This window comes from Rutilus rutilus (assembly GCF_951802725.1).
Source record: "Rutilus rutilus genome assembly, chromosome: 15".
Classification (NCBI taxonomy): Eukaryota; Metazoa; Chordata; class Actinopteri; order Cypriniformes; family Leuciscidae; genus Rutilus; species Rutilus rutilus.
In genome coordinates, this window is record NC_140220.1 from 5,267,308 (window position 1) to 5,286,148 (window position 18,841).

At 37.4% G+C, this 18,841-nt stretch overlaps 1 protein-coding gene across 1 annotated transcript; it reads right to left on the minus strand.

The window, feature by feature from the left end:
- Window positions 1–2,172: 2,172 nt before the first annotated feature.
- wdr26b (WD repeat domain 26b) lies at window positions 2,173–18,619 on the minus strand. The gene is made up of 14 exons (XM_084433195.1): window positions 18,047–18,619; window positions 16,677–16,776; window positions 14,185–14,241; window positions 13,145–13,281; window positions 11,879–11,976; window positions 9,822–9,978; window positions 9,527–9,665; window positions 9,243–9,383; window positions 7,674–7,793; window positions 6,632–6,777; window positions 6,471–6,549; window positions 5,437–5,566; window positions 5,162–5,356; window positions 2,173–3,623 (listed from the first exon to the last, which is right to left on the minus strand). Exons 1-14 carry the CDS (start codon window positions 18,250–18,252, stop codon window positions 3,598–3,600), a joined length of 1,731 nt encoding a protein of 576 aa, XP_084289321.1. The 5' UTR covers window positions 18,253–18,619; the 3' UTR covers window positions 2,173–3,597.
- Between the last annotated feature and the right edge of the window lie 222 nt (window positions 18,620–18,841).

Below are 18,841 nucleotides of genomic sequence, written 5' to 3' on the forward strand. Positions count from 1 at the left end.
GCCACGCAAACACGCGTAATCAAAGCCGCTTTTTTAATATTTTATTTATTAATTTATTTGTGTGTAAATCTCCTTTTTATTTAATTATAAGTAGAATACTATATATTTTTTAATAATAAATTGAAAATACACCAACGTAGAAACTAATTAAATCCCCCCCAAAAAAGATCAAATAACTAGTAAAAAAATTTTTTTCATGTCTTAATAGTGATAATGTAAAAGTAGTATTCCTTGAAGTAGTCTACATTTATAGTATCATGTAAATTAAATACACCATAGTGCCACCACAGTAAATCCAAATCCAGTCTTCATCGAGCGGAGCAACCGGGGCCGCGCGTGAGGGGGCGGGGCAACGCTGCCACGCAAACACGCGTAATCAAAGCCGCTTTTTTTTTTTCGTGTAAATCTCCTTTTTATTTAATTATTAGCAGATTAATATAATTTATTAGAATAATTTAAAATAGTCAAGTCACATTTGTTTATATTACGCTTTTTACAACACAGATTGTTTCAAAGCAGCTTTACAGAGATAACAGGAAAATAATGGAACAAAGTTTGTTTCCAGAAGAAAATAGCGTCACAGTCCAGCTTAAGTAAGTTCAGTGATGTTTCATTTTTGTTGTACTTTTTTTATTATTATATAGCCGCTCTGGAGAAAACCGTGATGTCATCGTCCAGCTCAGTTCAGTTCTCATATAGTGGTGTCAATGCAGGCAGATCAATATTATTGTTGAATATTAAATTAAATGTTAAATTTAATGTGAACCAAAACTCCATCAGGAGGCAGAATGCAGAAAAAACCTTGGGAGAAACCAGGCTCAGTCGGGGGGCCAATACACCAAAATACACCAACATAGAAACCTAATTAAAGCTAAAATAAATAAATAAAATAAAATAAAAAGTTCATATTTTTTTTTCGTGTCTTAATGGTGATTATGTAAAAATAGTATTCTTTGAAGTAGTCTACATTATAGTATCATGTAAAATAAATACCATTGTATATGAATGGTATTACCATTCATTCTATACTATTACTATACCATGGAACCACCACAGTACTTTTCTTAGTGGATTATTCTTGTTGTAACAAAGGTAACCAAATATTCTGTAAAGGTTTAATAATTGGTCACTAAAAAAATAAAATAAAATTTTTTAACAGTGGTCTTGTCACCCCATGCAGTTCAATGTGAAATGCCTCATTATGTTTCAAAACCCTGAATGCTTTATTGAAAATATGCATACATAACATTTCCTACACAACAATACAAAACAGTACAATCACTTTTGAAATAACACATTTAATGCAAATGGGATGCCCTTCGGACAGGAGCAGTTATCATGACGAAAACCTCTCGCACATCTGATTCACAGTCAAACATGAGAGCAACACACCTGCAGTTAGCTGGAAAAAAGAGACCCTCTTGCATATGGTTAGTAGAGTAACAGTACTACCCCCATCATCATCATCATCATCAAATGCATTAATAGTATGTCTACTGCTGTAATGGGCAGGCTTGTTTTTAGTTCTTTAAAACAATGAGGAATAGCCAAAGAAAGTAACAAACTGCTCTCAGATCAGCTAAATCAACAGCAAAGACGTGTCACAGTGCACAAGCATCAGCCTGGTCCAAGCAGCAACCAATTATTGTTGAGATTTTATTCGATGTTTATTTGCTAATGGCACAAAATGGTCCTCAAGTAAACAGGCAAAATTCAATGAAAACCAAAACAGGCAGATGTTGCTGAGCTGAAGCCATTCTATATCAAAATCCATTTTTACAAATAACTTTAATAACTAAAATAGTCATTGGAACAATAGAATTGATCGTGAATTGCTCTCAAATAATTGCTTTTATAACGAATTTCTCGTAGCGCTTTAGCGCCCAGCTGTTAAGATTCATAAAGTTGGCGAGGGTAAACCCTTAAAAACGTTTAATAAAGTGTTTGATCCAAGTTTAGAAAAGATTGTGAAATAATCTGGACATCCATTTGAACTTCCACCTGCGAGGCGAAGGCCGGGGCGTTTAGCACCATCTTATGACTGCGAAAAGCATATGTGGATGTTAATAAAATTATGGTTAATGTAATAATATACATGTTTAAAAAAAAGAAGAAAAAAAAATAATGCTAACAATGCTTAAATAAAAGATTTAAAAAAAGAGGAGACAAATGATCTGGTTATAGTTTAATATAATGATACAGAGATAAAGTCAACCAAAAAAAAAAAAAAAAAAAAAAAAATATTGTAAACCAAAAAAGTAACAAAAACTTCCATAAAAACAGGCAGAAAAGCATTTCTTTTCAAACATTTAATATCAGTCCATAGCAAATATTTATTTCTCTCCAAAAAGGGGGACTCAAATGCTCGATATTTGGTGTAAACAGCTCAGATCAGGGAATTTAATTGAACTAGCGTACAGGCAGAGATGAAATGGTTGTTGGATATGTAGTGCGGTCGGAGACGGTTTATTTTAATGCTGGTATGGCTGCTGCGAGAAACATTATATCTGGGGTCTCAGCTCAAATGTTGCTGCATAGGTCATTTAAACGCCACAAACTCCTCATCAGGAGCCGGATATCTGATTGACAGTTTGAGTGTCACAGTATCTTTTCTGTTTAAAGCTGTCGGCACGTTTTCACGCACGCGCTGAACGTGCATTTCGCTCTCAGAGTCACGTTTCCGATCAATTTTTCTAACTAATATGTCAAAGTCTCTCTCCTGAACGCCACCTCTAAGGTAAGTGGTGAAAACAAGGAACTTTGCTAATAGGTTTCTTTAAAAAAAAAAAAAAAAAAAAGATACAAAATGGTTCTCAAGTTTTTGTTCCACAGATGAAGGTCTCTGGGGCTTCGGTCAGATTCTGTTAAAATGATTAATACAGCTAAACAGGGGACACACTCACGCTGGTGAGAAAACAGTGCCACATGCGAACGTACACCAACTTCAGGCACATTTGAACACACACACACACACACACACACACGGCTGTGCTACAGGAGGGAGGCTGAAGCAGAATTTGAGTCCAACACTCAAACTCTCAGAGATCAGAACGTGACCTCTGACCCCTGCTGATGCGTGACGTGGGCCCGGTGGAAACAAATGCATTTGTGTTCTGAAAGATAAAAAAAACCAAAAAAAAAAACAGAAAAACTACAGCACTCCATCATCAACACTAAAAGCCCAAGCTGATCAACTGCTAAAGGAACAAAAGAGAATTGCTAGGACTAGGATTTCTTTTAAAAAAAAGTGTTGTGTCCTTTGCCGCTGGAGGATTGAGAGCGAGAGGGAAAACATTGAGTGTGAGTTTAAACACCCGGCCGAACCCTGGTCACCCACCCCCGGCGCTCGAGCCTGATGGGCGGCATCTTGTCTTCGGGCCTAATGTAAGGGTTATGATGTGGGAACACGATGGGAAAGAGATCAGATCCCGTGGTTGTCTCCGCTGCCTCCGGACTCCTGAAAGCGAGGCTCTGGATCTCTTTCGCGTTTGCACTCTTGTGTGTCGTTGTGGAGGAGGGCAATGCTGTAATCGTGTTTTTCTCTGTTGGACTTCGCATATTTCTTGTAATAAGAAGCCGTCTGTTCCTGGGCTGCCATCAACTGTCCATACTGTTGCAACTCTCTGAGAAAATGAGAGAGATCGACATGTGACTGCAACACTTTTACTCAGCAAGGATGCGTTAAATTGATCATGTGACAGTAAAGACATTTATGAGGTCACAAAAGATTTTGGCTTCAAATGAATGCTGTTCTTTTGAACTTTCGATTCATAAGAGAAAAAAAATGCATTTTCAACAAAAATATTAAGCAGCACAGCTGAATTCGACATCTATAATAATAATAATAATAATAATAAATGTTTCTTAAATAGCAAATTGTCATATTAGAATGATTTCTGAAGGATCAGTAATGATGCTGAAAATTCAGCTTTGCATTACAGGAATAAATTACATCTTAAAATATATTCAAAGACATCCACTCAACGGGATAAACTAAATGCATTAAAAAAATAATAATAAAAAAAAAAAAATAATATATATATATATATATATACAAAAAAAATAAAAAAATAATATATATATATATATATTTTTTTTTTTAAAGTCTTTTTAAATTATAATAATATTATTTCACAATATTACCAGTTTTACTGTATTTTTGACCTAATAAATTGCAAAACAATTTTTTTTTCAAAAATTTGTCCAGACCGGTTTTTAAAGTTAACAGACTGTACTAACAAAATTCTTGTTAAATTATGACTAATAGAAGTACTATTCATTGGTTAAAAAAAGCTTCAGTCACAACAATATGGTTAAGAACCTGTTTGACTGACAGCATAATGGCTTTTGTAAGTCCCAGTCTTTAGAACAGCATTAGAAATACTGCTATAGTGACAAAACACTGTTTCTGTCCCTGTTCCAGAAAAGTTAGCTCATGCATTCATGACTCAGTCACTCGCAATGCACGTCCGGCAGCCTCAAATGAGATTATGTTGTAACAAAGTAGTAAAAAAAAGGCCTTCAACAATGCTTAAAGTCAGCATAAAAAAAAGATACAAATTCACAAAACCTATTGTACTTCTGTAATATAATGTCGTCATATATGTTGAGCATGTGAACGCAACGGCCAATCAGAGGTGTTTAAAAATCCATTCAACGGCACTCAAAATGCTGGTATCGTCACATTTTTTAAATTTCAGTACCGTACCGAAGTCGGTACTTCTGACAACACTAATGATTGCTGCAATAAAATGTAAATGTTTTCAAAAACAATTTGAGAATTTTTTTAAAAATAACTTTTGATAATATAATATTGTTAAAAATTTTAATATAGTAATAATAATAAAAACATTTTAACAAATTTTTTTTTACTGGATTGTGAAAAGTTGAAACAGGAAAAATACAAAAATTAATGACAATATTTTTTTTTATAACATGCTGAAACCAGGAATGTGTTCCACAGTCAATCCTATGTATTTAAGAATGTTATTGAAATTCACATTTAATAAGATTATCGCTGTCTTTACTGTCAAGTATTATTGAGAGTGATAGTATTTTCTGCTTGTGCATCAACTAGGCTTAAAACCTAAAGGTCACCCAGTGAACGAAGCAGTGTAATTACACTTGCTGTATATTCTGCGACTGGATAGTATGTCTGTACCATTGAGGCCGTCCAGCTCTTGTGCGTCCAGGAAGGGTGCGGGTCCCCAGATTCGGACTGTGCCGTCATCAGAGGCGCTGGCCATAAGACTGGGAATACACGGGTTCCAGCTGACACAGTTCACTGTGCGTGTGTGTCCCGTCAACTCCACGATCGGCAGCTCACTGCGCTTGTGCCAAATATATACCTTATGATCTGAGAGACAGAGCGAGATTGAGTGACACTCATTAAAAAATACACCCCGAGCAAAGAAGCTGAGGAATAACCTCGGTTACCTTCACTGCCGCTAGCGATGAAGTCCTCGTTGTGTCCACCGAAGCAGGAGTGAATGGTGTAGAAACCCTGTGTCACACCCTGAAACTTCCTGACCAACACACGGTCCTGTAGGTCCCAGAGATGAACGCCCTGAGACAAACACACACAAGGTTTGGTTAGGACACATTCGCTTAGGCCGGTGACACACTGGCTGCGTGGCGTGAGCGTGGCGTTTCTGTTGCGTGTCAGCTGCGTGGCGTTTTCCATGTCTTTGCACACCAGAAGCGTGTCTGACGCGGCGCTGCTGCTGCTAGATGACATGTGATAAGCCTCATTGGTGATATATTTGACATCGCGGCACGAGCCTCGCCTGAGACGCGCGTCACGCAGGCAGTGTGCAAGCTCTAACCTGTTAACATGGGAGCCGAAATAAAAACGGACACGCCACGCAGCTGAGACGCTCACGCCACGCATCCAGTGTGTCACCGGCCTTATAAACACTGAACATTAGTAAAACATTACAATATGAAGATATGAAAATAAAGATAACATTACAATTTAAAGCAATATTCTCAAATAATTAGAAAATTACTTAAAGAAACTATTATTTAAAAATAACTACTAAATTATTTTAAGAATTATTAATAATATTTAACAATTATTAAATTATAAAGACAATAAGGATAATATCGCTGCAATAAAATAAAATATTCTTGTTGAAAAGAAAATGAATTAACTTGAAAAGAATCTAAAAATAATTTTAATAAATTATCAATAATTTATCATTTAAAAAATAATTTTAAAGCTAAAAAGCATACAAATTAATTTAAAGGTAGTAAACATAAGCAAGTATTGCAGCAATAAAATAATATCTTCAAAGTTAATGAAAATCAACTTGAAAATGAATGAATAAAAATAATCGTGAAAATATTTTTGATTATTATATAATTATTAATATAATAATTATTAATAAACTACTCTTCTTTTATTGTTAAAAACATGAATTTAAAAAAAAATAAACGAATGAACCTAAGTTCTAGACCCATATGCTTACCTGAGTTGCAACATTTAACAAAGCTAATCTTCCATTCTTTGAAACAGTGAAAGACATTATAGGATGATCCTCCTGAACTCTAGAGTAGAAACAAAGAGAGAAGTGAAAGTTCAGACAGTTTCCAAAACTCAGAACCATCTGAAAAATGAACAGCTGCTTACATGTTTCTGTCGGTTAGGTCCTCGAAACTGTATCCCCGGATCCGCTGGTGCGTGTCAGAGGCGAGAACAGTCCGGCCGTCGTTCATACACCAGAGGCACTGCACACGCACGCCTTCCCACGACTCTAACAGGTTTCCGTCAAGATCCTGTCCAAGCACAACCAACAAATCAACAGGTCAAGTCACCTTTATTCATATAGTGCTTAATACAAAGCTGCTAAAATAAAGGGGTGGTTGATTATGATTTCACTTTTCTAACTTCAGTTAGTGTGTAATGTTGCTGTTTGAGCATAAACAACATCTGCAAAGTTACAACGCTTAAAGTTCAAAGCGAAGTAAGATATTTTCTTTTACAGAAATCGCTTTTTAAGGACTACAACAAACGGCTGGAATGGACTACAATGAGCTTCTTCACGGGTTAGTGACATCAATAACCCTCAAATTTACATAAACCCCGCCCCCGGGAACGCAATTTATAGATTACCATGACAGTATATGCTAATCAATGACTAGAAGATAGTTAGCTAGATATCAGCTAAATAAATTCATTCAATTTTCAGTGCATGTGTGTGTGAGGTAATCTAAGCTGCTTAGAATGAGCTCTTGTAGCTCCGCCCCCTGTGCCGGGAGCAGCAGCTCATTTGCATTTAAAGGGACAGACACAAAAATGGCGTATTTTTGCTCACCCTCAAAAAGTGACAATTTTAACGTGCTATAAAAAATTATCTGTGGGGTATTTTGAGCTAAAACTTCACACACACACACTATGGAGACATCAGAGACTTATTTTACATCTTGTGAAAAGGGCATTATAGGACCCCTTTAAAGCAGCTTCACAGTAATAAACAGGAAAATAATCAATAATGCAAAGTGTGAGACAAAATTCTAATTCTGCTGTAAAAAGAAATTCTGCTGAAGCTCTAAAACGACAATAGTGTCATTGTCAGTTCAGTTCAATAACTGTAAAGTTCATCATTACTAAGCTAAAGAGAAGCCTGTCAAATCCTGACAATCAAACCCCTTCAAGTCCATTTTGAACTTACACATTGGTAAAACTGCCCTCTCTGTCCTCCTGTAACGAAGCGCTTGGCGTCGGGGTTCCAGGCGACACTGGTCAGGCTGTCCTCATGAGACTGACTCATCTTTGTCCGCAGTTCTCCTGTCTGACCACCAGGTGGAAGAAGAGAGTCAAAGGTCAGAGTTGGGCTAAAATTAAAGTCTTTACGCTGCGTTCAAAATTGAATACTTCCAAATACATAGTATTCGAAAAACAGTAGGCGAAAAGGCCCCAGATGACCTACTATTTCCGGTGAGATCCTGAAGTGCGCATATGATGAACACTTTACTATCCCATGAGGCCACAGGAGAGGATTTATGAATAGAGGTGAAGGGACGCTACTGACGCTGGAAGGTCACATGATAATGACAACATGGCGGATGTAGTACGTCTGGAATACATTCATACTACATAGAATGTACTTTTTTTTTAAAGTAAGTTCAAATTCAAATGTAGTGCCTACTCAAACAGTATGTGATTTCAGGCGCAAAATGAGACAAAATCAAACAAAATGAGTTTTTAATAGCAAATGCTGATATCTTTGAGTCGGGTGGCCGATGGCCAATTTAAAGTCGATTTATTACACAATTTAATTTAAGGATAGTAAATGACACAATGATAACATGGCTGTAATAAAATTTAACACAACATTATGTTCAAAAATCATTAAAAATACATATGCAAAATAATTATTAATAAATATTACATTTTAATATTTATTTTTCTATTGTAAAACATCTCAATTTAATTTTAAAGATAGTAAATAAATCACTGCTACAATAAAATTTAACAGTATTTTCCAAAATAATTGATAAGTAAATTAATGAATTTGAAAAATCTGAAATAATTGTAATAATTATAAATATTATTTTTTAATTTAATTATAAAAAAAAAAGTTTAAAGGTAGTAAAAATAAGGATAATATTGCTACAATCAAAAAGTACTTTCATATTCATTTGAATTTTTTTTAAATAATTTAATAAAAAAAAATTACAATCAGAAAAATGAATGTAATCATGAGTATGAATAGTTTTTAATTTTTATAATATATAATGATCATTATATTATTTAATTTTATATTTTCATAATTATTATTAATAAAATACAGCTATAAAAAAAAAAAGAACATAATTTTTTTGATTTTGGATATTGTAGTAATGACATAACATGTCTAACATACGTTTTCTCTTTTTTACTTCCAACAAAAGAAACTTCTTGCGATGAATTGAAAAGCAAAGGTTGTGTATTAATAAACACATAATCAATGCTTTTTCTATGTATTTTATCATTTTCAAGTAGCCAGAGAATGATGGAAAGTGCCTCAAATGTGGCTGAATGATCCTATCGTGCTTTATAACAATTCTACATCAGTAAACAAAACGAGCACAAACAAAATAATAATCCACATCCACCAGTAAAGTTCATAATACAATCTTCATGTGCAATCGTCATCTTGTAAATGCAGCAATGACTTGAAGATTGCATTAGATCAGCCCAGATTTAGATTAGCATATTCTGGCAAATCAGAATCCAATAAGATGTGCACTGCGTTTACCTGAACGTTCCACAGCCAGAGCTCAGAGCAGTCGTCTGGACCGCAGGCGATCAGGTAAACGTCATCAGGACTCCAGGCGAGATACGACACACCGTACGCGTGACCCTCCAGAGTCCGTAAGAGCTTCAGCTGATGCGAGTCCTGTGTGAGAGAGTGGATATTTACACCACACCATCCCACTTCAAACAGAGCTATTCAAGATGTCAACTCTCACTGAAAAAGTTTGACTCCCGAGATGCTCAAATGTTTCGTTGCATGTCCACGTGAAAGACGTCCTCACTCACCGGCTCCACCTGCCAGACGATCACGGTTGTGTCCTTCGAGCCGGTGGCGAGTTTAGTGCCGTCGTTGGAGAACTTGCAGAACCAGACTTCATTGCAATGCTCTGTGAGGATCTGCTGTGTGTAACAGGGAAACTGTTTCCTGCAAACACAAACACGGAGATGTTGAAATCGTTGAGAGCGGAGGAGTGTGTGTGTGTGTGTGTGTGTGTGTGTGTGTGTGTGTGTGTGTGTGTGTGTGTGTGTGTGTGTGTGTGTGTGTGTGCGTGTTGCGTTCGAATGTGTAAATGCAGCACACCTGGTGCAGACATGATCCAGCAGTAAGGACACAGAGTCCAGACTGGAGTCCAGTTTGGTGTTGTGATAAAGGCAGCGATCTCTCTGCATCTCCACAGCCTGTCTGAGCAGCGTCTGCAGCCGCCGAGGAGGCAACATCACAGAGGGGGGCAGGTACGCTAAACGATACACACAAACACATGATGAGTAGAATTAAGATAGATTATATGAAGTTAATAGAGAACAGTGAAATATTGTGGGTTGTGCTTGTTTACTAGGCTATACGCTGAAGACAAAAATACCCTCAAATATGAGCTAAATCTGACAAAATTTCCATTTTGTGATGTGCTTAAAAGCATTGTTTTTTTATTTTTTTTATTCTAAAAGTTCAAAATCATTAAAAGGGTGGTATAATGCCCTTTTCACAAGATGTAAAATAAGTCTTTGATGTCCCCAGAGTGTGTGTGTGTGAAGTTTTAGCTCAAAATACCACACAGATATTTTTATATAGCATGTTAAAGTTGTCACTTTTTGAGGGTGAGCAAAAACGCACCGTTTTGTGTCTGTTCCTTTAAATGCAAATGAGCTGCTGCTCCCGGCACAGGGGGCGGAGCTTCAAGAGCTCCTGTCCTTTTACCTCACACAGACATGCACTGGAAATTGCAAAAACTTTTAACCTTTTATGTTCAAACCGGAGTCAGAAAGATGGAGAGACTCGAGAAGTGACAACATGTAGACAGCATTTCTGAATGGTTAGTTGATGAATTTATGTAGCTGATGTGTAGATATCTTCTAGTCATTGATTAGCATATTCTGTCTTGATAATCTATAAATCGCATTCCTGGGGGCGGGTTTATGTAAATTCTAGGGTTGTTGATGTCACCAACCCGGGAGGAATGTCATGTAGTCCCTACCAGCCGTTTGTTGTAGTCCTTAAAAAACTATTTCTTTAAAAGCAAATATCTCCCTTTGCTTTGAACTTTGAGCGTTGTAACTTTGCAGATGTTGTTTATGCTCAAACAGCAACATTACACACTAACTAAAGTTGGAAAAGTGAAATCATATTCAACCACCCCTTTAACAAAAAATATTAATTCTTATAAGATTTATATTTATTACACACAGAAATCATAGAAGTCTTATAAAAAATAAAAAAACAACTATTATACAAATATAATATCCATCTAAAATTACAATATAAATAATATAAAAACATTATTTTTGCAATCACTTAAAGCAGTGATTCTCCAGGTGGGCCGTGAGATAACTTAAAATGAATTTAAACATATTCATATAATTCATATAATGTAATGAACATAGCACCAGCTCTCTCGTACGTATACCGTGAGTGTCTCGGATTTGGAGCAGCCCAAGCTGTTTCTACTCAAAACACCCAACCGCTTCATGAACATGGGATACGCAAACTACATCTCTCAGCTGGATAAAGAAAACCTGTGTCGCTAATATAGTGTTGATGGATGATGATTGTAATGAAGGTAAAAGATGATTACAGTGACATTTAGGAGTCGTACATCAGGCATGGGCGAGTCTGTTATTATTGATGCGCAAACAAACCGTGTACGTGCGTGTTTAATTACACATGGGCATCGGACGCTCCAAACAAACACGATTGCTTGATCTGACAGAGGGACTGTTCACTGATGACATCGACCCGCCTTCAGATTGCACATCCTCATATTATATATTGCCAACTGTATCAAGATTATCCTGAACGGATTTTTTTTGACTATAAAGTTAAGAATGAAATGGTCTCTGCTTCACTCCAATCGTCACGTTTTCTGTCACCATTTGACATTTTTCTCCTCAAAAGCTGAAACGATTGTTTATTCAGAACGCAGTTTTTCCGTGACTGTCCAAAGCATGTGAATATGAGGCACGCATTTGCTTGTCTGCAGCTAAGCATCTGCCATAACATTCCATATCGCTATATAAAAGCAGGGTTTTAAAATGATGTTAACCCGGGGATAGGCGCAGTGTGAATCCGTCCTCAGGAGACTATGGTATGTCCTCACATATATATATATATATCTCTGTAAATGTGTGTGTTTGTACACTCACCCTGGAGCTTGTCCAGTAATCTACAACGTGATCCAGCGCCTTTTCCCTCCCATTCCGCCTTTGCCTTCAGATCCTCAGCATGGCTGCACATCAGATACCTTAAAAACACACAGCAAATCAGAGTGAGCCATCGACACAGATCACAGTGATTTTCATAGTACAAGATCTATAAAGAGCTCAATAGTAATACATTTGAGCAATTGGGGCTAAAAGAATTTCTCTTGCAGTGATTTTGAGTGGCTAATTGTCACAATTTTTTTAATTATTTATTTTTGCCATATAAATAAGTGTTCAACAATGTGGTCAACAGGCAGGAAGATGGGGATTCAAAAACAAAACAGGCTTTATTAATAAACGAACGAACACGCAGGAGAATAATGCAAACAATGCATAAACGAGAACTGAAAAAGAACAACTGAAACAGGGCTATATAAACAGGTGTAGGAAAGTAAACTAGACATATGTGAAACTAATATGTTACTACATAAGTACATAATCAGTAACCAACGAAACTAAACAGAGCGGGGGAAACAGGAACTAAAGGAAACAGAACATAATGTCAAAATATTGGTCCACATAACAGAACATAAACCTGACAATAAGCTTGTTGTACTATTGTTTGTATAGTGTACAGTTATTTCCAATCCTCAAATCTGACTGGACGAGAGGCTGAGACTGTTGATATTTCCCAATAGTATCCAGTATCAGCACTGTGCTGGTCAATCCATTGACCAGTGCTGACGACATTCATGGGAAATACCCTTTAAATGTTGACAGGATGCTCCAGCAGATATTTTACTTTCCTATTTGGACATGGCAAACCTTTTTTTTCATGAATATATGACTTGCCCTGAAGAAGCATAGACACAGGTAATTGCACATGCTCATTCTCTCTCTCTCTCTCTGTTTAGACTTGTTTAGTGCAAATCAACAGAGCCTCTGTACAAATCACAATTGTACACGGAGTCTTAAGAACAAAAGAGCCAGTTGGCGGAAAAGATGTGTTATCATTATTAACGTTCATTACACATGCATGAAGTGTAAAACAAGAACGGCATAGCCTTATGGAAAAAAACAAGAAAACACGTGAACATCGCGGTTGTGGCGATTACTTGCATTCCTCTGTGGTTGGCTTGTACGTATCATGGTATTACAATATTGTGGTTAACGCGACAGCCATATTAGCAATAACAAATAAACCCTTCAAGACAGAGAAATAGTTTATTATTAACAATGGCAAGTATGTTAATGTGTCATGTTCAGTACCCGCTGAGCACGTGGATTCGATCAGTGTTGTATTTGAGTGGAGTCAACTCTCCTCTCAACACTTGCAGAGCTTCCAGAACTTTTCCATCCTCCAAATACTCCAGATACTTCTGCTGTAATAGCAGAAACTTCATCCGCTAGAACGAAAGAGAGAAAGACTCACTTCAGTGACCCAATCATTTATCATACACACATGGCAGAATAGTCCACTTTACATTCAAACAACAGTCAGAACTAATATGGAGACACAACAAAAGACATGGTTACAACTAAAATGGCACAAATAAACCTGAGCCCCCTTTGAAGGACATAATGTGAATGCAAAGACAACATCAGTTACAACTTAGCTTAGTAACTATAAACTAATACATCTTTACAGAACAGGAGACTCACTGAACTGCATCAATAAGCTCATGTTTAACCTGACAAACAACAATCCTTCAGACACAGAAGATGAAGTTGACATTTACACTCATTTACATGTTAAGAGAAAGAACATTTTATGAATAATTAATTTGTTAGCGGCTCTTCAAAACCAACCCGAAACTAAACACTGTGTCAATCATAATAAATAAATCTAATTTCTTATGGTTGTTTGTATCAGTATTTATTGATATACTGCTATTCTGAATGCTATTTACACAAAATACTTGTGTTATTTCATGATTATTCATCACATTTCAGTGGAAAACTGAACAGGATAAACTGAAATTCACTGTTTCAACAACTGCTCACAAATGTGAAGGCTGCTACTGGATCATTGAATGCAAACATCATATTATGCAACTATGCATTATTTTACAAAGAGCTTCCGACCTACTAGCTACGTTCTGCCTCAAGAACATATGGTGCAACCAAACTTAATACAGAGTTACAAACTAGCCAGAACTTACTAAGCCTTTAGTGTGGGCTTGACGTTCCAATTTAAGAAAGAACTTTTGACAACCCTATCCAGAATGATTTCTACAACACTTGTTCCAGATGAAGCTTCGGAAGCTTTCAGCATTAAGAGTGCATGTGGCCGGGTCTGGTGGTCTTACCACAATAGCGTTGGGTGAATGCATCAATGCTTTTAGCTCATTGAGGTCGTTTTCAGCCTGTGTCACAGAAAGAAACAGAAGCATCAGTTCAGCATTTTGTGGAAAAATACCATCAACCATAGTACAGTCACACCACATAGATTTTACTTTAAAAACCTTCAAGCTTAGTGACAAAATAAGTCAAGTGAAAACTCAAAATGGTTTGAATGAAATATAATAGCCCCAAAAAGTATCCGGACACTTTATTCATACCTCAGTTCTCTGAATGTCTTTGCACTAGTGTAGTGCATTTTAAAGAAAGATTAAAAATCAAACTTTAAACAAAACCTGATCAAAATGTGCACTTTTTTATTTTTTTTTAAACAAGCAGCATTTTCTGCACAAATTCCATTTATAAGATGAAAAGAAGCATTAGGTGTTTGTAAAGTTGCCTGTATAAATAGAAAGGAAACCAGTAAAGAATTAGATGGAAAAATAGGATTCAACTTTTCCACTGTTAGTTCAGAAGACAAACAAAAGAAATCCCCAAATCCACAGATGTGACTGAAACAGTTCCTCAAGCCAGGAGCACGATTTCTACATAGTTTGTTTTATCCCACCACAAACTCTCAAAATGTCAGCATGATTATTGTTTCTGCCTGACATCTTAGAAAATCGTGGTTTCAATGGTCCAAACCCACAGTCAAACTTCCCTAAAATCAGGTGAGAAGTGATCAAATAAACCTTCTCCTCTCCTTCCTGTACAAAATACAGCCTATCTGGATTGATCTGACACTGCAGACAAATATATGAATCCACTTTTCAAACCCCAGACCCCAGACTTTTCTTTCAGTTTGGTCATGAGGTGTAAAGGAAAGGGAAAGACCTGCAATCATGTACTTAAAATGAAATCATACCTGTGGTTAGAGAAAGAATGGCTGAATTCACCATGGAGCCAAAACCAAAACTCTCTATGCATGCAAAACCACATAAATCAGAAAGAATTAAGGTCTCTTTTAAAGGACCTTTCACAGCTCCCTCATATACATATTTACATGACCTTTGACCGGACGTTCACCCATCAGTCGGCATGTCAGACCTTAATAAACAGGACGCATTCTACGCCAATAATGTGAATTTTCCAAGTGAAACAAGATATTTAATGAGGAAAAAGGAGTCACTTTATCCATTGGGAACTGACTTTTTAATTTAGCACCACAGCTACCATGGATATATTCATGATGAGAGACAAGTGGGGAAAATAGAAAAAGTACAACAAATCAACAACATATAATAAAAAAGTTTATTTAAAATGTAAAGTTTATCTTTGATTTTTTATTTTTTTTTATAATCTAAAACTAAATCTGGCCTCACTTCATTAAACATAAGAATTCAAAAGTGGTTGGAACTTTGGCCAAAAGTAAAAGACTAGTTATCAGGGTTTCCCAGACACATTTCCCAATTAACAAAACCCATACTCAAATTTCCACAATTTTTCAGATCAAATTTAGCATAAATGGTTCATACAGCATTATTTTTGGTCTATAGTACAGTCATCTGTAAATATTTGTATTTTCTCTGCTTGATAAGCTGCACGTGTTCACCTCTGACACATCAGTTTGATACTGTACATGTGGTTTGATGCTGCACGATCACAGTCTGATTCAAGACGATCCTTTGCTCCAAAAGACACGTTTTGCATAATGAAACTGTGCACTCAGTCGTGTTCAACAATCACTGAATTTTTAGAAAATCTTAATTTTATATTTTATTTTGAATAGAAACACAAATATTTTCCATACTGTTTTCTTTTTTTCCATACTTATCCAGACCAGGAAATTACTCTAAATTCAAATTCCATTCTTTTGCAAACCGCGTAGGAACCCTGTCTTATTATGAAAGATTAAAAATACAAACATATCATCTTTAACATGCACTGATGCATCATGCAAAATAAAAGCACGGAATGCAATTGAAAAAGTACATGGGGTAAACTTTGATAACAGTGACTATCTTTCCTGACAACTTTGAATCTAAACCATAAAAAAAAAAAAAAAAGACTTAATCCCCCAGTTTCACAGACAAGGCTTAAGCCTAGTCCCAGATTAAATGCATGTTTGAGCTGTTTTAACTAAAAGCAACTTGCACAAGCATATCTTAAAAGGTATAGCGGAGGATCTTTCCGAATTTTAGATAAGACCCGCCCTCTCCACTTTTTGAATAAGTTTGATTGATTCACCAGAATGATTGACAATTAGGAGGACCAATAGTATAGGTGATCCACCCGGAAGTAAAAAATCCTCTGCTATACCTTTAAAATATATGCTATATATAACCTGCATGTATTCACCTCTAACGCATCAGTTTGATACGGCAAATGTGGCTTTGTTGTGCCATTGTATTGTCACAAGGCACATTTATAAAAGCTACTTAAATGTCCTAATTGAACTAAGGCTTAATCTAAACCCTGTCTATGAAACCAGGCCTAAATATGTCACGTGGAATAAGCTCACCTTGTCCCATTCCCCTTCCATGACGTGGTTCCGAAACTTCGTGGCTGACGGATGCTCCAATCGACAGCCAGATTCCTGCATCAACAAATCCACCGTCTGACTAAAAGAGAGACAGATAACACATCGCTCATTTATTACACCTTTATCAAATACCATAACTAAAGCTTCACTGTTTCTATTTGCCATCTTTGAGAAAAAACCAAAGCTAGTTCTTCAAGTACTGTTGCCAATCTGAAGTTAAAAGGCCAACTATTAAACTTAATGAAGGATGGCACTTAATGAATGTGTCTCTAACACTGATTATAATGTATTAACGGTTTCATAAAAGCAGTAAGACACCGAGGCCCTGCCACGTAATGAAAATAATCATTTCTGAAGGGGTTCTGGGTGATTTTGTGTGCGATTACCTGCGGCACTCGGCCACATCACAGTTAATATCAGAACAGCAGCACTCTTACTTGTGTCATATTGCTTTAATATAGTCATCCTCTCCTTTTTTTTTTTTTTTTACATATATTTTTAGGTTAACAGAGACAGAAAACCCAACAGACAAGCTGAAACATGTTGATGCAGTAAATAGGTTGTTACAGGTGAAGGTTTCTAGAACAGAGTGAAAGTGTTTTGAATGCAGGGTCCCACAGAATGACGTCATGCTATGATTACAAAAGAGAGAGAGTGTGTGTGTGTGAGGGGGGATGGGAAGGATGTTTGCAGTTTTCTTGATGTTTTCGGCTCATCTTGTAGTCTAGTTCTTGGATGTGTGTGTTCAAGCACAGTGATCTGGATTGTGATTGTTCAGAATTCATGTTTGAGGTTTGAATCTGAATGGCAGCTGATGGATTTAACAGATCTTCACTAAAATTAGATTCAGCTTCTTTCTAATGTAAACCAGCTGCTACACACACACACACACACACACATTCCACAGCCGCCATTAAAACGCAAAAAACACACAAGAGGATGTCATGCTGATTTGATGCAGAATAAACACGCATATATCATGTATTAACAGAAATATGCTGATTTGAATTAATTCATCTTAACATTTGACACCACTAAAGCAAAAATACGCTTTCGGGCCCCGATAAATACATGACACACACACACACACACAGCTGTCATCGCACCTCTCTTTGTTTGTATCTGTCTGACATTCTGGTTGAATTATAGATATTTGTATATTATTTTGTCGAGGTATAAATGTTTTGATTGTTATTAAACACGACATTAAAAGATCGACGTCGCTCGCTTCGTTGAACACATAACAGTTAACGGCTGCGGTCTAGTTGAGTCGCGCGCTCGACCTGTCAAACCGGGTTTTACCAGAACCGACTCGGTCCGGTTGTGCTCCTCATTACCGCAACACTTACTTCAGCCCTAACCCGTGCAGATGCTGTCCGATGAGGCGGATCACATCCTCCTCCGACTGAGACAGGCGCTTTTTCTTCTTCAAGGAACCCGAACTCGTCCCGGAGGCCCCCGAAGCCGAGCCCGCGTTGCTCTGGAGGCCGTTGGCATCTCCGTTCTGTGTGCTGGCTGGGTGGTTTTGCTCCTGTCCGGTCCCGTTCGACTGCATGTTAGTGCCGGTTCGGCTGAGATGGGTCGCTAATGGCAGGCCCGCTGAAGCCCCGGGCTCTCCTACTCCCTCCGCCGCCGAGGCTCGGTGCTTCTTCCGCGGGGGCGGCGACGCTCCGCCGGTGTCCGAGTCGGAGGAGGAGGAAGCGGAGGCCAGAGTTTCCTCACCGAGAGCGGCCGTGGTTAGAAGCCGGTGAAGCCCGGGGGAGGGGAAAGAGGCGTCGGGCTCCCGCGGTCCAGTGCGCGTTTCGTACGAGGGTCGTTCGTGTTGTTGTTGTTTCTCTCCAAACAGCTGCAGATCTAATGGCGTCCAGACGCACTGACGTCACCGGACATGCCCCTGCTGCCTCACTTCCGGACGGCGCTCCAACCAAAAGGGGGCGCGCAGAGAAACTTAGCAGCAGAGACTATTAATTCATCAATAATTATTTATGATCATTTATAGGTAGTTTACAGAGAACAGATGATCAGAACAGCGGGCCTGTTAAAAATCTATAAACCGTTTTTGTTTGATAAATCCGTACAGTCACCATTCACAGCCAATCCCAATCAACCATCCATCCAACAAATCATCCATGCATTTGAATCTT